Source organism: Aphidius gifuensis, linkage group LG3 (genome assembly GCF_014905175.1).
Source record: "Aphidius gifuensis isolate YNYX2018 linkage group LG3, ASM1490517v1, whole genome shotgun sequence".
NCBI classification, from domain to species: domain Eukaryota; kingdom Metazoa; phylum Arthropoda; class Insecta; order Hymenoptera; family Braconidae; genus Aphidius; species Aphidius gifuensis.
Genome location: NC_057790.1, coordinates 1,928,097 through 1,954,866, shown reverse-complemented (window position 1 = coordinate 1,954,866; position 26,770 = coordinate 1,928,097). Strand labels below are relative to the sequence as shown.

The 26,770-nt window shown below is 21.9% G+C and overlaps 5 protein-coding genes across 7 annotated transcripts; 1 reads left to right on the top strand and 4 right to left on the bottom strand.

Moving 5' to 3' along the window:
* Positions 1–257: 257 nt before the first annotated feature.
* LOC122851373 lies at positions 258–16,218 on the bottom strand. The gene is made up of 6 exons (XM_044150552.1): positions 15,449–16,218; positions 6,339–6,441; positions 4,575–6,214; positions 4,373–4,489; positions 3,900–4,304; positions 258–3,829 (listed from the first exon to the last, which is right to left on the bottom strand). Exons 2-6 carry the CDS (start codon positions 6,427–6,429, stop codon positions 2,069–2,071), a joined length of 4,014 nt encoding a protein of 1,337 aa, XP_044006487.1. The 5' UTR covers positions 6,430–6,441; positions 15,449–16,218; the 3' UTR covers positions 258–2,068.
* Positions 16,199–18,763, bottom strand: LOC122851375. The gene is made up of 3 exons (XM_044150553.1): positions 17,085–18,763; positions 16,926–17,012; positions 16,199–16,853 (listed from the first exon to the last, which is right to left on the bottom strand). The coding sequence occupies exons 1-3, from the start codon at positions 18,123–18,125 to the stop codon at positions 16,755–16,757; spliced, it is 1,227 nt and encodes a 408-aa protein (XP_044006488.1). The 5' UTR covers positions 18,126–18,763; the 3' UTR covers positions 16,199–16,754.
* Positions 18,018–20,728, bottom strand: LOC122851377 (AP-3 complex subunit sigma-1). Of its 2 annotated transcripts, none has more exons than XM_044150556.1 (3): positions 20,249–20,728; positions 19,766–20,149; positions 18,018–19,228 (listed from the first exon to the last, which is right to left on the bottom strand). In XM_044150556.1, exons 1-3 carry the CDS (start codon positions 20,315–20,317, stop codon positions 19,106–19,108), a joined length of 576 nt encoding a protein of 191 aa, XP_044006491.1. In that variant the 5' UTR covers positions 20,318–20,728; the 3' UTR covers positions 18,018–19,105. The 2 variants fall into 2 exon arrangements, with proteins under 2 accessions (XP_044006491.1, XP_044006492.1); XM_044150557.1 differs by lacking the exon at positions 18,018–19,228 and adding an exon at positions 19,450–19,582 and having other exon boundaries at positions 20,249–20,713.
* On the bottom strand, positions 18,901–26,501 carry LOC122853521 (G patch domain-containing protein 4-like; the record flags this gene model as incomplete). The annotated part of the gene is given in 5 exon segments (XM_044154021.1): positions 18,901–18,970; positions 19,225–19,228; positions 19,840–20,149; positions 25,071–26,221; positions 26,316–26,501. Coding segments are annotated over 5 exon segments (1,584 nt in total), but the record flags the coding sequence as incomplete, so codon positions are not given.
* LOC122851376 (beta-1,3-galactosyltransferase 1-like) lies at positions 21,648–24,957 on the top strand. Of its 2 annotated transcripts, XM_044150555.1 has the most exons (6): positions 21,648–21,828; positions 22,028–22,076; positions 22,423–22,657; positions 23,107–23,369; positions 23,446–23,720; positions 23,788–24,957. In XM_044150555.1, exons 3-6 carry the CDS (start codon positions 22,423–22,425, stop codon positions 24,206–24,208), a joined length of 1,194 nt encoding a protein of 397 aa, XP_044006490.1. In that variant the 5' UTR covers positions 21,648–21,828; positions 22,028–22,076; the 3' UTR covers positions 24,209–24,957. The 2 variants fall into 2 exon arrangements, with proteins under 2 accessions (XP_044006490.1, XP_044006489.1); XM_044150554.1 differs by having other exon boundaries at positions 21,648–22,076.
* Positions 26,502–26,770: the final 269 nt, after the last annotated feature.

Here is a 26,770-nt window from a genome sequence, read left to right as displayed (position 1 = left end):
AAAAAAAAATGCAGTAAAGAAAAAAAATTATTTCAAGTTTAATAAACATTAAGTTAGGAGATGAGGAGTGACATGATACACACTGAGGACAAAACAATGGTCCGTTAAAGTCACAACAAAGGTGTGTCCTAATTTTTATTTGTCAGATGTTTAAATATATGTTACATGTTTTGTAAGAATTATTTTTTAATTTTTTTTTGTAAGATTAATTTTTAGTATTGATTAAGAAATTTATAAAGACAATATATGTTGTAAAAAAAAAAAAGGAGTACATATAAAAAATAATGAAGGGTAACATGGTGTGTATCACGTAAACGTGACAATTGAGATATATGAAAATTGTGCAATTGTTAATTAAAGTTATTGTGCAATCGTGAGGAAATTAACAATTAATCAATTGAGTCATGGCTGACGCTTCAGATTTTATTGTTTGAGATTAAGATCATTTGTCGATTGATCAGCATGATCAGGCATTTATTTAGTCAACTAATTAACTCAATTTTATATCCAATATGTCATATGCCAATTATTAATTTAACAATTGTACTACCAACTATATTTTACAATCATTATCATTTAATTTATTTTTTATTTTAATCATTTTAATTTGCAAATTGTAAAATTAAAATTGTTGATGTATTTTTTATGTTTTTCGTGACTGTAATTCTGTTAATTTTTTTTTTTTTTTATATAGGTAATAAAATTGTATTATGCAAGCTTGAAATTTGTGTTTATTAAAATTATTGTAAAATTTTTTTATTGGGAATACAACTGTTGGTATTTAATTTAAATAATTAATTTCATTATTGTTATTATTTTTAATGAAAGATAATTTTTTTTATCAGTTGAAGTTGTAATTGATAATGTTATTACTCATTGATGATGAATAGTGTTGGCAATCGGTAAGAGAGAAATTGTGAAAGCACTTTTATTTCGATAAAAGATCTTACGTCGACTTGGATCTTCAGAATATTGAAATTATTTAAATATTATTATTATTTAATAATTTAAATATTTTGAAGACCTAAGTCGACGTAATTTACTATAGACCTGTTTTATATTGGCCTGTAAGCTAAAAGCAGCTTCTATTAGGCTTTTCACTATTATTGAAAGAAATAAATCTGAAAATAACATAATTGTTTCCATTAGATATGACTCCTCTAAAATTATTATTATGTACATGTACAAGAATTTCATTTATAAAATTTAAAAAATTAATTTACTATTGATTTACGTATTGATGAAAAATATAAATTAACGATTTATTTCAACGACATTGACTAGACATGAATTATGTGCCCAAATATTTAATTGACTAAATTATTTTTCGGAAAAATTTGATATTTTAATATTGGGTAAAACTGTATACGGAGGAATTTACGGAGACATTTGTATACAAATTACGAGAAAACTTACGGAGAATACGCTGTGAGAAACCCGTAAATGTCCCCGTATTTTCCGTGAATTTTCTCGTAGCGGAGCCAATAATGATTTCGTTTAATATTTTCTTAAACTATATTACTAAATAAAATTAAACAATTTGCTTTGAAAAAATTAATATAATTGTTCAAAATATTACTCAATAAATAAAATTTCAGTTATACAATCTCAAATCTCTTTTTCTCTCTCTCATTAAATTAAAAATATATTAATATAATTTATAAATTCATTTATTATATTCTTTCCATCGACACTTTTCAACTTTATAATTTTAACGTTAAATTATCATCAATCCACATAACAACTATTGCACTCAACTGCTAAAATAATTTCATATATATATTTTATAAACAAATAAATAATCTTAGAAAAAAAAAAAGTCTTGCATTGTATTTTAAAAGAAAATATTTACATATACATATTCGAGTGTGTCTTCAACATAGCGTAATTCTATTATATTATAACTTTGAACTTGTTTAAATACTCAACACTTAAACCAACAATATATACATAGTTAATAAATTTAATAAATATATTTTGAACTTGTTTCTTGCTTTGCAAATAAATAAAAAATTTCATATAATCCTGAGATTCAATAACAAAAAAGAAAAAAAAGAAAAAAAAATTTTCACGTAGTATTATTAATATCATTATTTTTAACAAATAAATTATTATTAATATTATTATTATCTTGACAATTAACATAACTGGGAATGTTATTACGTATTGTCCCATTAACACATTGTTGTATTTTTAGTACATTGTTTGTTAAATTATTTAATAATGGTTTAGCACTTTCATGTAATTCATTATTTTGTAATTCATAAATATCACTATTATAATTATCACTGTAATTCATATCAAGTATTGCTGAATTATTATGTATATCTCGAGAATTAAATGCAGCATATGATTGTAATTGTGTTAATGTTGTTGATGCAACAGATGACGTTGATGCTGTTGATGGTGCTTGTGATGCTGTACTACATAATGGCACAGCACCCCATTGTAAATTCATTGAAAAATCTTTTTCTGGTAATGGAAAATCTAGTGTATTTGTATTAACTAATGGTATATTTGTTGTTACTGAATCAATACATGGTGTAACAATATTTGGATTACGTGCTAATATATCAACAATATAAGGTGCACGTTTTCTATCTTTGGCATTATATGACCAACATGATTTAATTAAATTTTTTAATTCTGGTTTTGCATTTTTTGGCACATCAAGTGTATTACCATTTGTAACATATTTAACAACATCCTCTGTTCTTATTTTGCTATATGGAAAATTACCAAATGTTATTATTTCCCATAGTAATATACCATATGCCCATATGTCTGATGCTGGTGTTGAATTACCAGTTTTTAATGATTCCGGTGACATCCATCTTACTGGTAATGAACGTGTTTTTAATATTTTATAATAATCACTGTCATACATTGGTCTTGCTAGTCCAAAATCAGCTAATTTAGCAACACGTTTTGAACTTATTAAACAATTTCTAGCAGCAATATCACGATGTATAAATTTTAATTCAGCTAAATAACTTAATGCCCGAGCAATATCAAGTGCAAAACCAGTTAAACTCATTGGTGATACTTCATTTTTATCATCATTATTATAATTATCATCATAAACTAAACCTCTACGTGATAATAAATAATTTTTTAAATCACCATAAAGCATAAATTCAAGTATAATATATTCTGGTGATGATACAGTTAATACACCAAGTAATTTAACAATATTTTTATGATTAAATAATTTCATATATTCAAGTTCACTAAAAAAATCCATTTGACTTGATGATGATGAGCCTTCTTTTAATACTTTAATTGCAGCATCTCTACAACCAGTACCATCAGTTAAATCAACAAGACCACCATAAACTCTACCAAATTCACCTTCACCAATAATACGATTAATTGATGTACATGATCTTGGTATTTCCCATTTTTTATCAAGTACTGGTCTACGCATAACCATGTCCATTGTGACCATTGCTTTTTCTTTCATACGTACTTCTTTATCATATTTACGTTTAAACATTATAAATAATATTATTCCACCACTTGTTATTATTATAAATAATATAATACATGCTATTATTATTGCACTTTCACATGATACATTTAACAATGATGATAGACCAGGTAATACACATACAATTGGTGCTACTGAACCATCATTTGGTATTACATTTGATAACCATATTATTGCTGATTCATTTAATACAAGTTTACCATCAATAACATCACTTGTTATTTCAGATATATTTGGATAAAAATTACCAATATTATTTATTTTACCATTAATACGTTGTACAATTATTGAATCAGAAAATCTTGATGCACCACCGTAAAATTTTATACGTCCTGATACCTGTAATAAAATTTATTATTAATTAATTATCTAAGTTCAATGATTTAAATTGCACTTGATTACTACTTACTCCTTGAAAATCAGTTTCAGCAATGATACTTGTTAGCTGTTTGACAATTGGCTCAGTATGATAATCAGATATATAACCATTATTTTCTTTGATTAAACGATCAACTGCATATGCATATGTCCACATTGCATCATATGCATAACCAGCATAATTTGATGGTTTACCAATATTATTACTGCTTTGTTTAACTTGGTGTTCATACTCATCACGCCATTGACGTACTGTTTTTCCTTCTTGCATTATTGTATTATCAGATGCAAAAAATTCATGTGATACTGAAAAATGTCCATTAACTGCTTCATTCATTTGAGCTATTGTGCATGATGTATTACGACTAAAATCATAATTTTCATCATCAGAATACCAATCTTTTTGTATCCACAATGGTAAAAACCATACGTATCCCTTTTTCAATAACAAAAATAAAATGCATTTAGTACATTAATAAGAATAAATTTAAGTCTAAACCTTACCTGATACATTGTCATTTCAAGATGATAAGCTTCACACATTATTTGACGTACAATAACTTCATTATTAATATCAGCAAGTATTATTCTAGCTCTATTTGTCTTTAAATCTTCAAGATACTGTTGAAAAAATAATGTAATAAATATAATTTCATTATTAATAAATAATAATTTGCAATATAAATAATTAAAATATATTTCTCACCATTGTTATATTAAAATTTTCACTATTTTTCGAATATTTAGTTGTTGCAATAAAATGTATACCATTATTACGAAATATATCTTGCATGTATGATATATGCTCACTGTATATTTGTCCATCTTCCGACAGGGCAGCAACTCTTTGCCACTTGAATTTTTGAAATAATTTAACATAAACATGACCATATTGTTTATTTTCTGGTATTGTACGAAAAAAATATGGATAACGTTTACGATCATGAAAACTAGATCCTTCAGCACCATAACTAATAATTGCTGTGTTGTAATATTTTGATACACCAACAAGTGGTTCAATTGTATCAGAACAACCAGGACCAAGTAAACCAATAAATTTATCATATGAATTATATATAATATAATCAATAAATGATTTCATAACTGTATCTGATTTACAATGTCCATCTCTAGCAACAAGCTCAATATTATAATTCATTAGCAATGTTGAATTTGAATTTATTTTTTCTTTGGCCATTCTAGCACCAATGACTATTGTATTATCACTAAATAATTTACTTGTCATTGGAAATATACCACCAACATATATTTTTTCTTTATTAACATCACTTGGCGTCCAATTATTAATTGTATAATTCAAATTATTTATCATCCAATTACATGCAATATCATCTTCACTATTATTATTTACATTATCAATTTTTAAAACATCATAAATACTTGAATTAAAATTTATATTTTTAATAACATTTATTAAATGTGTTCCAATTGTTTCAAGCTTTGACCATACTATTTTAGATAATTTATTTTTATCATATAAACAATTATAATTATCATATTTAATATCATTTTGACATTGTGAAAATTTAATTTGTATAAATTCATTTTCATTTGTAATAATATCACTTGGTGTCCAGTGTAAAATAACAAATGATTTTTTTTTTTCATTATCATTATTATATTTTTCATATTCTGGCATAAGTATTTTAATAACTTTTCCAATATTTTTTCCAAACCATGCAACTTTAACATACAGCTCATTATCATCAATTTGTTTAATGACATTATGTGTTGCTTCATAATTTGATGCTAATAATAATCCACATGTTTTTAATTCACATTGTTTTGGTATGTAAATTCCATTATTGCACTTTGATGATTGACAAAAGAAATCATTTGTAATTTTATTAATTGTTAAATTTTTAATACGATCAAATGTTGTATTATTAATATCAAATTTTGATGCTTTTTCGTGATTATTAAACACATATGAATTATCATTAGAATCACTTAATATTTTTGGTATAAACCAGCCAAATCTACCTGGTGATGATACCAATGAACCACAGCTTTTAATATCATAATTATTTAGCTCAGATATTTTGTTAAATTGTGGTGGTACCCATACTTCCATGTTTATCATTGAATATGGTATTTTTTGTTTATTTTTTTGTATTGTATATATGTCTGATAGTCTACGTAATGAAGAGTCTATATTAAAGTCATCTTTATAATTTATAAATTTAATATTTGTATATCCAAGTACTTCTGTTAAATATATTTTTGTTATTTTTGTAACAATACGTTGAGTTGGTCGCTCATTTAGCTCTAATAGAATATCCAGAATTTGATTGTTGTAGTATATTGATCTCTTTGGGCCGGTCTCTGTTGTTTATCATGAAAATAAATAATAAAAGTTTATTTTAATAATGACGATATATTGTTGTAAGATGTGGACATGTGGTTGGAGGAATTTTTTAATTATTTATTGTATAGAAATGATACGTACCGTCGAGCATAGTTAGACAACGATTTGAATTTGTTGATTGGAAAATTGATAGAATAATGAGAAGGCCAATGGTTGCCCTGTACTTCCACATCTTGATGTCAATCTGAAAATATAAATGTTTAAGTACTTTTTCATCATCTTAAAAAATTAAATTTCAGGCTTTTTTTATTGATTGGTTTCTTTAAATTATTATATATCGATGACGCAATTAATTACTAAAAAAAATAGATAAAAAATAATAATGACAATGATAATCGAAATCATGTAATCATGAAATTACAGTAGAACATGAAACAGCCAGATAAGTTGTCCGTTTTGTTTAGTAAATATCAATGATGATTGCTTTTAAATTAATCAGATTATATTTATTTTGATGAATAAAAAAAATAGCAAAATGAAAAATTTATTCAATATACTTTCTAAATATTTAAAACCAGATTTTTTTTTAAAGAACTAGTCATCAACACATTTTACTTGAAGCTCAAAAATTTAAATACACACACAAATATTCATTTTATGTTATTTTTAATTTTTTTTTTTTTTCTTTTTTTTTTTGCTAATGGGTGTGCTGATTTGTGATGATGCTCATGGAGAGTTGAAAATTATCTCAACAATAATCATTCTATAAATAAAATATTCTAGTCATTTTTTATTTTTTTATATTTCTATAAACTCTTCGAGTTATATACTTTAATTTAAAAAAAAAAAAAACAAATATCTAGAATATTTTGGAAGAAGATAATTTTAAAAAGTACGTTTTTTTTTTTTTTTGTACGTACTCATATTTGTACTCACATTTTGACCCAGATAAAAATTACAATCTTAGTATACCTAGTTCAATTTATTTACTTTTCCTTATCTCAAATACTGTATTATTATTATTATTATTTGAAAATAATTTTGAATACATAAGTAAAATTAATTATCATTATAAATTCCCTCAAAATATATTTGTATAATATACGAAAAATTTAAAAACATTCAGGAGAAAAAAAATAATATTAAAAATAGAATACGAATAATTTGGCAATTGAAAATCTCACGAGTTATAAAATACAAAAAAATAAAAAAAGGCAGACATAAATTGACGCCTACCAATGATAACGATCATTTTTTTTTTTGTTTTTTTTTCTACAAGTTGTACACGACAGAAAAAAAAATAGCTTCAAATAAAAAAAGGAACAATATTTTTTAACATAATAAACTAAAAAAATGATCAAAAAAAAAGTTTATTATAAATGAGTTTATCTAACGGTATTATCTGTACTTTGAAGGTCAAATAATTTTTAAAATAGTCTACAAATTCACATAATAATAATTCAAAGTACTGCTATAAAAATAAATTTTTTTTTCAATAATATCATTATTTTTATTTATTGTTTATACAAATAAATTATCATGTCTATCATAAAATTTATTATTTCCGTTAAAATGCAATTATAATAATAGTAATACTTTGAAAAAAAATAAAAAGATTGTCAAGATATTATTTCAAACGAAAGAAAAAAAAAAAAAAAAAATGATAATTATTTAATTGGAGTATTAAAAATGAATCAAGTATCAAGGCTTGTCATTCCACCTTGCAATGTCAATATAAAAATATTTTTTTTTTTTATAATTAAATATTCAAATCAACAAAATAATATATAAAAATAAAAAAAATCAAAGTACATCAATGTAAACTGCCTAAATTATTTAAACGAAAAACTTGAATAAATCAAATTCTTTCATATTTAAAAATCAACAATAAAAAAATCAACTTGTTATTTATAAATTGTAATATAATTTGAATTAATTAAATCATAAAAACATTATAATATTAAATTTTAAATATCTCTATGTTAATTTAGAATATCTTTGTTTTAATTTTAAAATTATTTATTTTTTTTTTTATTTTTACTTTCATCTTATGAAAGTTGATACTGATATGAATTTTATTACATCAGACGATTAAAAAGAAAAGTGAATTGATAAAAGAATATATAAATAAAAAAATATAACATCTAAAGGGGACATTAGAAATATTTCGACAGGTGTATATCGTGTCTGTGCTCGTTTTTGTTTACCAAGCATTGGGCGCCACATAATATCCCCAAGTTATTTTTGTCTTTTTTATTTATATATTTTTAATACTTGAATAAGAATTATAAGCACGCACTATATTACGCATAATATACAAAACATAATCATATATACATAAAGATAATAATTTTTTAAATTTAAATATTCCTTCAAATTGATAATAATATTATTTACTAAATTGGCAATATCATTTTTTATTTCAACTCACGTCGATAGTATTATAATCATATGAAAATTTTCATGATTGTATGCACTTGGATAAGGTCATTATGCACTTTTTTTTTTTAAAACTAATTTATTATACATGTTTTAATCATTTACAAGTGACATTGTTGTTGAGAAGTGTTGATAATTGATTCAAGTCTCGATAATTATCTGCTTATAATATCAAGGCTTTAGGAAAATATATATTTTTTTTTATTTTTCAATATCAATCTGTTGATAATACACTTGTAAAAATAAAAAAATTAATATATTAAAGATGCTTTAACGAAAACAAAAAAATATAAATTGTTTTTTATTTGTAATTTTTATTTTAATTAGTATATTTTTTTGTTGACAAGACAAATTATCTAAAAAAAATTAGTAAAAAAAAAAATGAATGTACTAGAATAAAATTTAAAAAATAGTCATAAAAAAATTATATATTTTAATGCCGTTATATAAATTTTATATGGTTTGTAACTGGATTTACTTTTGTTTATTATTTTTCATAAATAAAATGAAAAAAAATATTATTATTCTCGTTCCAGGCATTGTTATATGAAAACTTGTCGTGTGAAAATTTCAACTTGAGGATAAATTCCATTTTCAATTTAAAAAATAGAAATAAACACAATTAAAATAAACAATAAATAAATTAAATTAAAAAATTTATATTATTGTATATTTAAAATTTTTTAAACTGTATATTATTTATAATGATAATATTTATAAACATAATATTTGTTTTTCATAAAACAGGATATGTAGTTTGCATCACGTGTTATGAATATCAAGAAATTTTATACGATAACGATATAACATTGCACGTTTGTAAACCAATTGACGTCAATATATAAAATCTGAACAAACAACTAATTACAATGACATTGTGCATTTTAAAATTTAATGATAATATTATTATATTTTTAACTACAAATCGTCATATAATTTTTAGCACATTAATTATCCTGTAAAATAATTAATAACAATAACAGTTATCAAAAAATATATATATTATTATTATAAAGCTTGTGTAAAATAATATTACAAAAAAAAATAATAACAAAAAATTATGTAAATTATTTAAAAATATAATAAAAATATCATCAAATCAATTTTTTTTTTATAATTTTCATTTTTACATATATTTTTTATAAATAAATTAAAAATTAAAAATTATTAATAATTTGATAATAATTATAACCATTAATTTAAAATTAAATATTTGAAAAATATTTATTATCCTTTGTAAATGAGTCACCTTGCATAATCTCGTTTAATTTAATTTTTTTTTTGAATTTAAAAAACAATTTAAATGGCCTGATTGATAGCCTTTTACATTGACCGACACACATGACATATTGCAACCGTTGACCTACAGTTGCATATTATTTTACAGAAATAAATTATTATTAATGTTTTATTTTTAAAATTATACTTGGGTGATTTTATGATATTTATTTTTGTCGTTAGGGTCTTGGGCATATGTATTATTTATGACACTACATAGTCCAACTCCAACACAACTTTCACTTGTTATTTTTATTTTAATAATTTTTAAAATAATTATTATTAATAATTGTATTTATGACAATAATAAATTGCCAAGTGTTTAAATTTAAATATTCAATTAATTTTATTTAATGAATGTCATGTGAATTGTTAAAAAATATTTTATTTTGTTCAATTTTATTTTCACTGAAAATTTATTTATATAAATATTTATTGTTAATTATTGTGATTGTTTGTTTATGAATTATTTATTGATAATTTATCAAAGCTTGATATTTTGAAAGTCGAAAAAAAAATTGTTGTAATTTTAAATAGAAATTTAAAATTGTATATAACTTTTGAATTTCTATTTGATGAAAAAAAAAACAAGATATGATCAACAATGTCTCTCCCAAATTGTATAGCCACTATTTTACATATACATATAATTTTTTTTTATTTTTTAAATAAATTATTTATCTAGAACTATTGTGCAAAAAAAAAAAAAAAAAATTCACAAACATCTAGTAGCTATAAATACCTGCTCTAAAAAAAAAAATATAAATTTTTAAATTTATTTTTAGCAATACTTTAAATTGATGAATAAATATAATTTTATTGTTAAAATATACAAGTTGTAATTATTTTTTGATTCTTAGAAAACTATTTTAACATTATTTTCTAGTAAATTATTTTTTTATCTTTTTTAAGTTTGTGACATAAATATTTCGACAAGAGATGGGTGTGAAAGATACGAATAGTTTGACTGTAAAAATTCAACGTCTGTATATTAAAATAAATATATTTATGAAAAATTTTAAATTTTCATACACAAAAATAATTAATCTATATAATTTTCAGCATTAATTATTTGCTACTTTTGCATTTTAAATAATCACAATGAAAATAGTCAAATTAATTTAACAAAATTACGATAAATTTATATATTTTTAATTTCTATTTGATGATTTTTTTTTACCATATAATTATCCATAAAATCAATGATTAAAAAACTAAAAAAAAAACAACATAAGTTAATTTTAAATAGCTTCTATCCAAATTGAGATATATTTTTTTTTCTTCCATTTTAATTGACAATGAATAAAATTTAAAAACAATTGGCTAAATTGCATGACACTTAGATAATAAAAATAGATATTTAAATTATTATTATTATGTCGAGTTAATTTGTCTATTTTTTTAGATTAATATTATTAGTCCAAGAAAATAATAGACAAAAAAAAAAGGGGGAACATGTTTGACAAGATATATAATTATATAGATGTTGGTTAAATTCAATTTGAAGCATCATTGTACATGAAAACTAGCGAAGTGAAGAAGAGCCTCCACCAAGACCGTGTAAAACGAAACAAAAAAATTATATATCTATATATATAAAGAGAGAAAAAAAATAAATAAAAATACAAAATAAGATATCTTTGATGCGTGTATGTGTGGGTTTAAATGCCAACGACCTCAAAGTTTCAGGATCCATCCATCTATCCAACACAGTTATGGTATTCTTCAACATTTGCAAGTCAAAGAAAATTATATAATTTTTTTTTTTTTTAAATATTAAAAATATATCAAGTATCTCGCTAATTTTTTCTAATAAAATTTCATTTTTTAGAAAATTAATTGACAAGATAAAACAATGCATTATTTTATTTTTTAAAAAAACCACTGTTAATCAATTTTTTTTTGTTATTAGAATTTTTTTTTTTTTTCAAGGATCAATGTTAAATAGTCATCATCAATTCTAACACAAGACAAGCTTCATTAATAATTATACTATTTATTAACCGTTAAATTATTTCCATTTAAAAATTACGAGAGAAAAAAAATGAGTATAAAAAAAATAATAACAAAGCAGCAGGTAAGATAAAAAATAGTTGAATAATTTTAAAATATATATTAAAAAATCATTTGAATTATTTAAATGTTAACATTAATTTTGGATTGTTATAAAATATCTGGGTTAAATATTACAACTGTAAATGATTTAAAAAAATTAAAATAATTTAATTTTAAATATACTACTTGATATATATATTTATAAATTGTTATTTTTAATTTTTATTTTTTTATTATTATTGAATGCACTTGATAAAACTGCATGGACTTTTGCCCGAATGTCAAATGAGCAATATATACACAACATGAATTTCTTTGCGTATTAATATTAATGCGTAGTAATTCGATTTGAAAAAATAAAAAATAAACAGAGACTGATAAGATGATAAGTGGATTATTATCCATCCACAAATGTCAATTAGTATTATTATTGATATAAAATTTAATTTATTGATATTTAAATTAAACGTAAATAAATCTATAACAATTAAATAATAAAAATTAATATTATAATAAAATAATAAACCTGTTCTTTTTTTCAGTTGTCAAATAATTTTGCTATTTTTTTTTTGCTTTGCTATTTCTTCATTCATAAATAATTTATTGGAATTTATCGAGACGATTAGTCCCGAGGGAAAGATACGCAAAAAAAAATATTGATAACGGACAGCAACATTCTTCATGATGATTTAAAATTTTTTTTTCCAAATGAATTTTAAAAATAAAATATAAATTTATACAAAAAATTATGTAAATTGAATTCAATTTATTTCTATGTATTAGAAAAAATATCGTTTTTATTTTTATTTTAGTTTATTAATTATTATAAAATTATTTTTTTTATTATTATATAATTATTGTGTTTGTGATGAGCAAAATAATACACATATTTTCAATAAAATATATAAATCAATTGAATACAAATTTTAAACAGATTTAAAGTCTTTTTTTTTCAATAATTTAAAATATTTATTTAATACAGGTTATTTAAATTTTTAAGTATACTTAAAAAATCACCTGTATCATTTGTTTTTATTTTATTTATTTAGTATATTTTTTTAAACTACCGGCTCAATGATAAACAAACTTAAAAAAACATGTTTTTATTATTTAAACTTTCATTATAATAATGTAAAAAAGATTAATAAAAATAAAAAAACAGCCAGACAAATAAAATAAATATGTAAATTTAATTTATGTAACTAATTTTTTAAAAAACAAAAAAATTGACAATACCTCATTAAATTAATTCAAATAATAAATTTAAATTTATAGATAGTTTTAAAATTAATGCACATAAAATAATAATTTTTGCATAGAAAAATTAAGCAATATATTATTTATTAAAATTCATAAAAATAAAATTTTTAAAAATCATATAATTTGAAATAATTCATAGTAATATTGGTCGAGACGAAAAAACGAAAAAAAAATTGTTTTCCTTATTTTTCTTTATAATTTTATTGTTTTAAAGTTCAAAAAAATATCATTGGAAATATATTTTTTATTCAGTGAATGTAAATTAATACAAACGTGAAAATAATTTTTATTTACGTATATGAATTTTAAAAAACAATGAATAATAAAATTGTCAACACTCAACACTATTGTTTTATTTTTTAATATCAATAATTTTTTATTCTAGCAAAGTGTTGTCGTAATAGAAATACTTATAATTCATAGAACCTGTTAACATACCTCAGCAGTCAGCATTAATTTACAAGAACAAAAAAAAAAAGAAATAATAGTTAATTTATCAATAGCAAATATATTTTCAATAACACACGTGTTTTTATTTTTCTTAATTTTAAACGCAATAATAATATATTTAACGTATAAATGTAGAAGATTGAAATTTATATCTTTTTATTTGTGCTATCTGTTATCATCAAAATAAGGTCATTGCCATGGATTAGTTATCTAACATATTTACATTATATATTTTATTATTTATACTCTGCAATTTTTTTATTTTTTCATTTTTTTTCTTCACTGTCAGATTCATCAAAAACAAGTTTAAAAAAAATTTTTTTTTTTGCAGTTATTTAAAGGTCAAAAGATGTGTAGATAAATGACGTCATTATTATTGTCATCATCGTCATGATAATTTCATTCATCTTACTTTCTTTAGAATAAAAAAAAAAAAATTTTTTTAAATGGATTTAAAAAATATAATAGTATCATTAAATAACTCAGGATTTCTAAAATGCATCCTGTTATTGACAGTTTACAAGGTTACTGTTAATAAATAAAAAAATTTTTTTTGAAAAACAAGTGTTTACTGATGTCGATGATGATGATGATGATGATGACAAAGATAAACATCAATGTTTTAAAAAAATAAAATATATAACAAAAAATAATTTAAAAAAAACAAAGAAAGCAAAAATAAAAAAAATAAAAACTCATTTATCAAGAAGGTCAATAAATGATTCTGCCAAATAAAAAAATAAAAAATAATATCAATGTTATCAATCTCCCACATGTTTAAACAAAGCTACAAGTACATTTGCAAATTATATTCATTATTAAATAACAACATTAAAGATTAATAATTTAAAAAAAATAAAAAAAGAATTCTTTAAACAATATTAATTAAATCATATTTTACATTTTTTTTTTTCAAATATATTATGCTTAATTTATTTAATTCATTTAATTTATTGAATTTATTAACTGATTATTTTATCATCAATGCAAATTAAGGTTGAATAAATTAAAGTCATCCTCGATGCATTTTTAAATAATAATATATATCCCCTCCTAAAAATTGTCCATGTATTTTATTATTTTATTTATTATTTATTAATATTTATATGTATATTTATTGTCGATTATCAAAATAACGATAAAAGCCAATAATAATATACACAAGAGAGGTGGATCCAACTGATATTGCAAAGTCACGTAAATAATAAAAAATAATTTTTAAAATCAATAACAATAAATAATCAATTTTTAGCTATATAAATTTATATAAATAAAAAAAAAAAAAAACCACAACAATAAGTAGCTGAGAACAAAGAGGAATGATGTAAATTTATTTTTTAAATTTAAAAAAAATGAAATCATTTTGAATTAAAAATGAATGTGCATAAAAAAATGATCAAGGTCTCATCTTAACCATGACATTTACCTCTAAAACATTGCAATAATATCAATAATAATAAATGAAAATAATAGCTAGTAATTAAATGATAGTTGATAGTAATTGTCACTTGTTTGTTTAATAATATTTAATATTAATTAACACAATAATTGAATAAATATATTAACCTCGAATGGACCATGAAAATAATAACATTAATTATTGCAATAACAAAATAAGAAATAATAATAATTTTAAGGTCGAGTAATTATTGTTATAATAGTAATAATAATGATTACTTTGAAAAGATGAAACAGGAAAATGAAAATCAATCATTTGAAAAGTTTAAAATATGCAGAAAACATGAAAAGAAAAAAAGAAAATTTTTTACCTGGAATTTTTTTTACCCGAGAGAATCAACTGGTGTTGTTATATTTTTTTTAGCTGTAAAATTAACAATAGATTTGTCATTTTAATAAATTTTTAAACACGATTTTTCACACAGCATGTTTTCAACCTGTCCGAATGACACTTGTTTTTTTTTTTTGACACTTCATACTACTACCACAAAAAGAAAAAAAAGAAACCAATTTTACTCAAATTTTATATGAATTTTATCAAACAAACATTGTTTATATTACTCAAAAATAAATAATTATATATATTTAATTATTTAAATAAGTATATTAATTTGTATTAAATAATATTTATATTTTTTTACATAATCTAATTATTATTATCCATGAAAAAAAACACTGTAAACAACAAATATATGACGCTGTGTTATGACGCAGCTTTCACTTTGTTTGTTTTTTAAGTTACATATTTGTTTAGCAAAAAAATATTAATACCACAATAATAAACACATACACAATGATAATTTTGAAATAAAAAAAAAACAATAATTTATGTTAATTACAAAAATTAAACAAGAAAAATAACAACAAAATATATTTTATTTTTTTTCGTTCCGATTTAATATTTGTCTATGTTGTTTTTTAATATTATTAAACTATTAATAACTGAAATAAATATAAAAATTAACACAGTTATTTTATAAACTAAGATGAAATAAATATAATTATTGAGTAATATAATTTTTTTGAATATAAATTTGAAGATACAAGATGTGCGCACGACAGTTGTCGGCACTCGACTGAATGATCGTAAACTCAAACAACAAACCAACACTAAAAATCATCAACACATATATATACATTCACTAACTCACCAACTGAAATAAACAATCTTTATTACAGTGTATGACTGAGGCAAATTGTCTTTTTTTATTATTATTATTACGGTTGTTTGATTGGAATGCCGTATTTTTTATTATTTAAAATAGATTCAACGTTTTTAATTGTTAACATTTTCATTGTTGAAGAAAAAATATGATAATATAGCTTTAATTTTATCCTTAAATATAACAACAACAAGCATTAATTGTACTATTTAATTTGTTATAAATTTTATACGGTTAATTGTCAATTAAATTATAATTTTTTACTAATAGCAAAAATTTTTTTATTTAAAACCTATCCAATTATAGTTTAATTTATTTGCTCATATCATTATAATAGCTAATCTAATTATACAACTTGAATAAAAATAAAAAAATTAGATACCATAAAAGTAATTATAATTTAATTATAAAACAATATAAAAATTAGTTTAAAAAAATTTATAATTGTAAGCAATCAAGTGGCTGGTGAGCGATCAAATATTGTTCCACATGATTTCGATGATATTAGAAATTGAACAAGAATTAAAAGATACTGAGTAATACCACCGACAATCTGTAATTGAAATAAAATATATAGAAAATTAATTTATAATATAAATTTGAATATATATTATATTGAGTATACCGAAGTCATGAGAGGTGCGTCAATTGAAAGTCCTCTGGCTGTGAAAGTGTTGTCACGATGAAGTATTTGAAGAGAAAATAGTTGAAGCTAAATATAAAAATTAAAAAATAACATATATCTATGTATTAAAATGAAAAATAATAATATATTTAAATGTACCTCATCTTTGACTTGTTTGTCAACAGTATCAATCAACAATTCATGAACAATAACACCAGTTTTAGCAGATTGATCTTTAGCAATTTCACATGATAATATAATTGCTGCTAATTTAACAGCATGATAAGTAACACCTGTTGAAAAATATGAAAACCATATTTGTTTTTCTAAATTAATACCTTTCATATCAAGTAATTGTAATATATAAAAATATAATGAAAATGTTATTTCAGCAAATGTTAATGTAACTGTTGCTATTAATTGTAAACTAAATGTTTGATTTAATTTATTAATAACTTCACAAACATCATTATGTTGATATTTAATATCACGTATTTTCATTAATATAAATGGATTTTTTTTTTCATGATAAATACGACGTAATAAATGTGGTTCATCATTTTCAATTGTTGATTTTAATATTAATAATTTATTATTAATTGTTTTAAATGATGAACCAATAACAAGTACACAATTAATATACAATGTGTCCATTAAAAATATAACAATTATTGTATAAACAGAAAATAATTTACTGCCAAATAATGCTAATGATTTTGAGTATGCATTTGCTGATTGTATTATTAAAAATAAAAAACCAAATAAATCTTTAAAATGTATGTATTTTGATAGCTTTTTAAATTCAATGCTAGGAATAGTTGTCGCAACGTTATCTAATTGTTGAAGAAATTTTAATCTTCTTGATGTTTGTAAGTATGATACAATTTCGATTGACCAGCCAAGAAGCAAGTAACAATTGCCTTGTAATGTACCAGGTACACTGTCGTATTCAAGTACTTTTGATATGTCAATTAGATACAAAATAATTCCAAGTAATACAACATGTAAACTTGATACAATTGATGAATAAATAAATCCTGGTTTTGATGCTAATATTAAATTACTATTATTATCAATTTTGTATGGGAATAATCCCCATATACGAAGTAATTCGAAATTCGGCCACATCAAAGATGTATAATCAGTTGCACTAAATAATTCCCATTTTTTTTTAATTATTTTAACGCCGGATGTAGTCATCGTTGCGTTCAACCGTTGAGTAAATGAAAAAAAATAAATAGTATATTATCTTCTCTTCAAGAATGGGATGTACTTCCTTCTCTTGATCAAATGAGACTATACAACTGTTGTTTCATACCATCATGACTTGCTTGATTATTTTTTCTTTATTTTTCAGCTCAATACAAAAGTTACCATGACGATAAATGATCGATCAATTTATTTTATCGCATCCTTTTACCACTGTAATAATAAAAATATAACTTTTTTTTTAAAATGAACAGGTATTATAAGATGATTTATTTTGATAAACCATCGATTGAACAAAAATTTGTCCTTCAAGTGCAACAGCATGTAATCAACTTGAATTATTTATCATGCATTACAGTGCTTTTTAGAAAATTAAAAAAATTTTATAAATGATTTTTACATTTGTTTTCTTTTTTTCTTTTTTAATTTGCAAATTAATAGCGAATACATTTATGCATCATTTGACAGAAAAATATATATTTTTTTTTGTTTCGATTAATAGTAATTTGACATTTACAATGTTTTGTGTTTTTTTTTTTTATTTATTTATTATATTTTTAACAATAATAATGCAACGTTTTTTTTTTATAAAATAATATAGTTAAAAATTTTTAATTTTTAAATAATCAATACTTGAAAACTTATAAATTATTTTTATTTTTTAATAAAAAAAAAATGCTTTTATTTTAGAAGACTGTTTTTCGAAATAAAAAAAAGCTTGATTATTTATTTAAATGAAAAATATATATTCATTTTTTGTTGTTAATTTAATTATAATTTACTTTCGTTTTTTTTTTTTTTTTAATATTTTTTTTTTTTTATTTAGTCTAAGTTGACTGTTTAATTGGCAAATGAGGTTTTATTTTATAATTAAATTATAAAATAACTTGATTATACAATAAATCGTTGATAATTTTTTTTTATATATATAATAATTTCAGTAATGTTTTATCATTTACAATAATAAATGGTCAAAATTTTAAATCTTTAATAGCTTGTGGAAAATCTGGTAATTTCATGTCCTTAATTTGTTGAGGAAGATTCATACTTTTCATAGCTGATACTGCTCTTGCTGGTGCTGCTGTTATACCCGCCTAAAAAAAAACATGAAATAATTATAGAAGGAAATAAATTACATTAAAAAACAACAATTTTTTATTTATTTATTAATATCATGTATTTATAATACATTTTATAAGGCACAGTTTAGAGAGCAATCCATTAAAAATCATAGAAAATATATTAAACTTTTTTTTTTTTTAAATCAAAAATCTAATTAGCAATTAGTAGTTATTAAATTTAGAAAAAAATAACAAATTAGTATTATTATTATTGCACTCCAGCCAATTATTAAATTTTTTTTCCATCAATTTTTTTAATTATGATTACAGTGGACCCAGAAGTACAACAGTTCTAGAAGCACATATTTGTCTTGACTGGTATCTCCCCTAGAAATTTATTATTGTCTAATTTCAATTGGCAAAAAAATAATCTAATTTATCTAGTAAACTGTGTCAATTTGTTTTTTTCAAATATATAATATGTATTTTATTAAATGCAACAAGATAAAATTGTTTTAGTTATGAAAAAGAAAAGAGAGAAAATAATATTTAATAAATTAATTTTGTTACCTCTTGTTTTTCAAGTTTACTTTGATCATCAATTCTTGATAATATTTCAGTCATATTTGTTTCCAAAACCATACCACCCATGACTAATTCATTAAGTATATAATGTACTTTATCAACATGAAATATTAAATCAAGTTCACATACATTTTCAAAACATTTATCAAGTGTTTCAACAAATACTTGTATTAAATCAAGAATTCCTAATTCTGATTCTGAACTATCAACACAAAATACAAAATAAAGTGTTGCATAATGACGATATATTAATTTATAATCAGAACCACCAATTAAACTACCACCTTCCAAAAAATTACAAACATTATCATCTCTTTTTGACACTAGTTGAAATGTTTCTTTAATTATTTGTTGTTGCATATCCTCATTCTGTAAAAAACAAACAAATAAATCAATATATTTTTCATTTTTTTATATTTCTATTAATAAAAATAGATATTTATTAATTTAAATTGATAGTATACTTACAAAATAATGATAAAATTTTGATAATCTAGGCTTTCCATGATTATTAAATACCAAAATTGCTTTTATCATTTTTTTTTTATTTGATATGATATTATTTTTAGGTTATGTTTGTCAGTGAATTTAATTTTATTATTTCACTTAATTTTTATTTACAACTTTAAAACAATATAATCACGTATACTTGTGTGTTTATTAAAATTTTAATAATGCTATTTTTTAAATCACTATTTTAATCACATTATTATTTTTTTATTAAATTTATGGAATGACGTTATCAATGTTGAACAAAAAAAAAATAAAAAATATTCACTAACACTGTTATAAAGCTCAACAAACACTTTTGTATTTACAATAACAATTTTTTTATTAATAATTAAAACAATTAGTTTATTGAATATTAAAGAATGATTATTATAATTTTTAAATGTTTTTCTCAATAGTCAATAGGTCCATATGTAAATAGAAAAAAAAAAAAACAAATAGTATATGTGTCAACTGTCAAGATAAATAAGATCTTGAGATGAAAAAAATATCTTAAAAATTAAACTTTTATAGATAAAAAAGAAGCGACAAATCAAACATTAATTACAATTTAATTACAATGTTGACTGTTGATTATTAAAATTACTGGTAAAATAATAATTACTATCACAAATACAAGATACAAATTTAAATAAAAATATAATTACAATAAATACCATAATTACAAATAAAAAAAAAAATAATAATAATTCATTTTCTCTTTAAAATTTAAATTGATTTAAATGTCAATCAAACATTTAAACAATTTAAAGCTATTATTCTTAGAAATAAAAAATAATAATATTGCAAAATATGCAGATATTTGATTACTTGATTGTGAAAAAGGAAAAATTCTCGATAATAAAAAAAGAAAAAAAAAAACAAATCACCTTATCAAAGACAATATAAAATTGTTTGCAAAAAAAAAAAAAAAAGCAATTTATGTTATTATTTTTTCTTAATAATAATTTACTGATAAATTGTTTTTTTTTTATTTTTTCAAATGAACATTTTTCAATTTAAGACAGGTGTGTTTATTTGTAAACATATATTTTCTGACCTTGCGTAACATTGTTTATTGACAAATAGATGTGAAAAAAAAAAAAAAAAAAACTAAAGTGTAGCAACTGTACTGCCAACAGTTGATACACCTTTTGTGGTTTTTTAAAAATAAAAAAAAAAAAAAACATCAAGGTAAGCTCCGAAATGCTCCGAAATAAAAAAAGGGTTGAGAAACAAAAAAATTAAAAAAAGGCAAATGAAGGTACTTGGGTGAAAAGAGAGGAGATTATAAATAACCACCACCACCACCATCACCACTACAACCATTACCATCATTGTGATACTAAGTATTGGCAAAAAAAAAAATATGATATAAAAAAAAAGTAAGTCTGATGAGTGGGTTACGGTGAGAGGAGAAGTGAAGAGAGTACATAGACTCGGCTGGACTCGATGTGCACTCGATGTCGTGTAGTCGAGGGCAAAGCATTACAAAAGCATCCTGCCATTTCCACAATTATCTCAAATCGTATCATCTCTTTGACCAACAAAAAATACAAGTAAAAAAAAAATCATATATATAAAATATCCTTAAAAATAATAAAACTAGTTATGCCAATCGAAATATCATATAACCACCAAACTCGTTACTATCATTTCTGTATTTCTACGTGTTTTTCGAAATAATTTTTTAAGTGTTTTATATATTTTTTTTTTAAATGATATTATATAAAAAAAAATTATATATAATAATTACAGAGGTAAATGGAGTACCTTCAAATAAACGTGAAATATACACGCCATAAAAGTAAGTTTTAATTTTTTTCGAAATTTAAAATTTTATGAAAAAATACATAAAAGAAATTGTTATATTTTTTTTATCACAACATATTGTGTTGTAAAAAAATGATAATATTTTTAATGTAAAATTTAAAATTTTTATCTTTGACCACTTCCTTTTTTTTTTTTTGAATAAATTATTATACAGTATTTTAAAAAATAAGAATATATATCACGATTAAATTTATAAATATAAAACTTGAATGTAGTGACACAATATTCACTTGTTTCATAACGAAATAATTTATTTTTTATTTGTTAAATTATTGTGGTTAATTGATGTAATATAATATTAATTTTTTTGTTTAATTAAGATGGACAGAGTACGTTTATTTCCAATGGAATTACCACGTGCTGTTAATATAAGTGGTAATAATAATGTACGAGGTCGTTTATCATTTGTCAAAAGATTGGCACTATGTTGTATTGTCCTAGCTGGTCTTGGTTTATTATATGTACCAGCATATCATTCAGCTCGTGAACCAATTGAATTAGGTGATACAGCATCTATTGGATCATCTGGAATCACACGTTATGTTGAATCATTTGGTATGTTTAATTTCAACAAGCTGCAACAACTAATTCATTACATTGTTTTTTTCTTTAAATAGAATTAAAGTTTTGAAATATATACAAGCATTACTAATTGTTATAACTCGCTTTGACAAACTTGGAAATATTAAGAAGTGTCCTTGTCAAGAATCAAAAATAATTGTGCTGAATTATTTCTATAGACAACTGCCTTGACAACTAGGCCACAGGGTCTTCTTACTGTTTCCAAGCTCCAAAAATTAACCATGATTTTCAACACTGATTAAGTAACACAATTTCTAATGATATCCTGGTTACTTTTTGTCGTAATTTTATAGCTTAACAATTGCTTAATATATTTTAAATTTTAACAAGGTAATTATTTAATTTTTTTCCACTAACACTTGTCTCTTTTATTTATAACAATAATAATATTTATTTATCTTAATATTTATTTATCTATTTAGAACAATTAGAAGGCTGGTCATTCAACACATCAAGAAATTTACATTCATATATTTCATCAAATAATAATACAACAATACTTAGTCCAGATGAACTTTGTGCATCATCACCATATCTTGTTATAATAATATGTTCAGCAATTGGTAATCATAATTCACGTAATGCAATTAGAAATACATGGGGAAGTGATGAATATCTTAATAAATTTAATTTAACTGTTAAAATTGCATTTTTACTTGGACAAAATGACAATGACACATTAAATGTAAGTAAGCACATTGATAAGATAAGATAAATAAATTTGCATATAAAAAAAATAATAATAAATTTAATTCACACAGAATGCAGTTGTTGATGAAAATGATGAATATGGTGATATCATACAAGCAACATTTCATGATACATATAATAATTTAACACTTAAATCAGTTATGATGTTAAAATGGGTCACAAAATATTGTTCACATGCAACATATCTAATGAAAACAGATGATGACATGTATATTAATGTTGATAATTTATTATTATCATTGTCATCAAGAACAAGTAATAATGGTGTTTTATTGGGATCATTGATATGCAATGCACATCCAATATCAGATCCAAAAAATAAATGGTAATTGATATTTATTAATTATTGTTAATTGTAAATAATTATTAATGTTTTTTTAATTTAATTTAAGGTACACACCAAAATACATGTTTTCTGAAAAAACATATCCAAATTATTTATCAGGCACCGGATATGTCATGAGTCTGGATGTTGCTGATAAATTATATAAAAGTGCATTATCAACACCACTACTACATCTTGAGGATGTATATATTACTGGTCTTTGTGCTAAAAAATCAAACATACGTCCAATAAATCATCCTGGTTTTAGTTATGTACAACGTAAATTTGATACTTGTGTACTTAGAAATACAATTACAAATCATCGTGTCAATTCATCAATGATGTATGCAATATGGAATAAAATAAGAGACACTAAAATATCATGTCCAAAATTAGATGATAAAAAAAAACAAGTATTAAATCGACAGCGTAGAAATATTGGCTATTATATGAGCAATAGACGCACTATCACCAATCGTTGTGCCTAGATAAATTTTTTATACGTAAAAATAATTACACTCAATTCATTAATTTGATAAGAAAGGTTTTTTTTTTTTAAATCAATAACGAAATAATTTTCTACAAATGAAAGTTTTACTTATATAAAAAATGCAATTAGAACTTTCAGTTTTTTTTTTTTTTAAATGCACGAATTATAAATTCATATTTTTTTTCGTTTCGAAAAAATAACATACTATTTTTTAAATGTGATTAGTAGCTATTAAAACAAAATTATTAGAAAAATATTTTTTATTTTATACAGTAATTTTTAAACCCATTAGATTTTAAGTGATTAAAAAAAATATGTCAATTAGGTCTAGGACGTTCAAATGATTTTTTTTTTTTTTTTTTTTTTACCGAGTTACTTAATTAGTTTGTAAAAAAAAATTCCACGATTATTATTTTATTACGTAATTTTTATTAGTTTATAAAAATAGTGAGATGAATTTTTTAAGATATTGGACTATTTGTTCAGTAAGGTGCTTGTCATAAATTAATTGAATATTTTTTTTGTTGATTGTTAAATTGATGATTTAAAATTGTAATTTAATTTAAATAGCTTGAGCTTCCATCCAAAGGCACATGTTAATTTTGCCTGAATAAACAATTAATATTTATAAGACATTTGTGAATTTTAAAGAGTAAAAATTTATTCATTATTTAAATAATTGTTAAAATTTTTTACGAAAATAAAAAAAAAATGTAAAAAAAAAACAACAACAATTTACAAATTGAATTATAAATTTTTTTTTCTTTTTTGATTTTTATTTTACATCACAATGAAATTTACAAAATAATTTTTGTTTCATATTTTGATTTTTTTTTTTTTTTTTTAATTATATTACTGACATCATTGACAACTTGATTTTCCAATGTCAATTGGACTAATGATTCTGATATTTTATCTAATTTTTTATTAGCTTTTTTATTTAATTTATTTAATTTTTTTTTATTTATTTTATGATTTAGAGTATCAGCATCAATAATATCTTTTTTTTTATTTTTTTTATTTGTAATATCACTAGTTTCATCATCATTATCATGTTTTTTAGATTTTTTTTTCTTTTTTTTCTTTGTTATTTCATCATCTACTAAATTTACTTTATCTGTATGTTTTGATTTTTTCTTTTTTTTAATTTTTTCAGCTCCAACAATTGTGACAGTTGATAAATCAAGTGATTTTTCCATTTGTTGTACTAAATTTTCAAGCTTACGTTTATCTTTGAGTTTAGTTTTTTTAGATTTAAATTCAGTTGTATTTTGTAGAGATGATAAATCATTTGGTATTGATGTCAATGATGGTGATGATGATGACGATGATGCTGATGGAGTAACTTGTATACTTGTTTCTTCTCCTTCAACATCATTATCAATGTTCATTTTAACATTATCTTTTTTAGATTTTTTATTTTTCTTTCGTTCAACAGTTGTCCAGTCATATGACGTTGATGGTTCTGGTTGACTTGTAGCACTTGTAGGATTTGACATTTTAGCAAGAAGTTCTTCTTCTTGTCGTTGTATTCTAGCTAATTTACCAGTTAATGTCAGACCATGTCTAGCACCTTTGTGAGCTGTTCTACCACCACAAGCTTTTAATAATGCTTCATCATCAAGTGGCTTTGGAAATTCATCATCATCATTATCATCATCACCATTTAACATTGGTCTATTTGTATTTTCTTCTTCTGTATTTTTACCATCTTGAAGTGTTGATGTCTTGATAAAATTACCAAAATGTAAATTAATATTTGTATCATTTTTTAAACGTTTCATATTTAATTCAGATTTACTTGTTGCAATTTCAACAGCATTTTTATCTTTGATACTCATTTTTACTTCTCCTTCATCACAATTAATATTTACATTATCAGTTGCTTTGTTATAAACAAATTCCCACCATTTATACTCACTATCAGTATGTCCAACACCACTTGTATCAAATTTTAATTTTGGCTTTAATGCTTCAGTAATGCCATTTTCATTTTTACCCAATCCTTTACCTATTAATCAAAGAAAATATATATTTTATTTATCAATTAAAAATAATTAATAATAAACATGTGGAATTATTTATTCAAGTTTTTATATTCTTACCTTCAGACCAGCCATATTTTAAAAGCTGTGATTTAGCAAAATCTGACATTTTCAATTGTCAAACTTTATTGTTTAACTAAATTTTTTTAATAAATAATGTTTTTAACCACGTTTCATCAATTTAATTTAATTTAATCAGCTGTGAACAATGAACATGGCTACATAAACATGCACATAAACAGGATAAACAGAGTTGCCAGGTAATTTTAATTTAATGAATTGACTAAAGCGCCTTGTGGATTGTTGTGGAGCATCAACAGAACCAAAAAAAACGCCATTTTTTTTTTGTCTCAGCGCCAAAATTTAAAGCATTATATTAATTTTATAATTATTATAATTATTAACAAAGAAAGAATTGGCAGGATTATCTAAACAATAATAATAAAAATGAATAAAAAAATTGTCATTAAATTATAACAAATAAAATACAAAAACAACAATAGATTTTTGTAAAT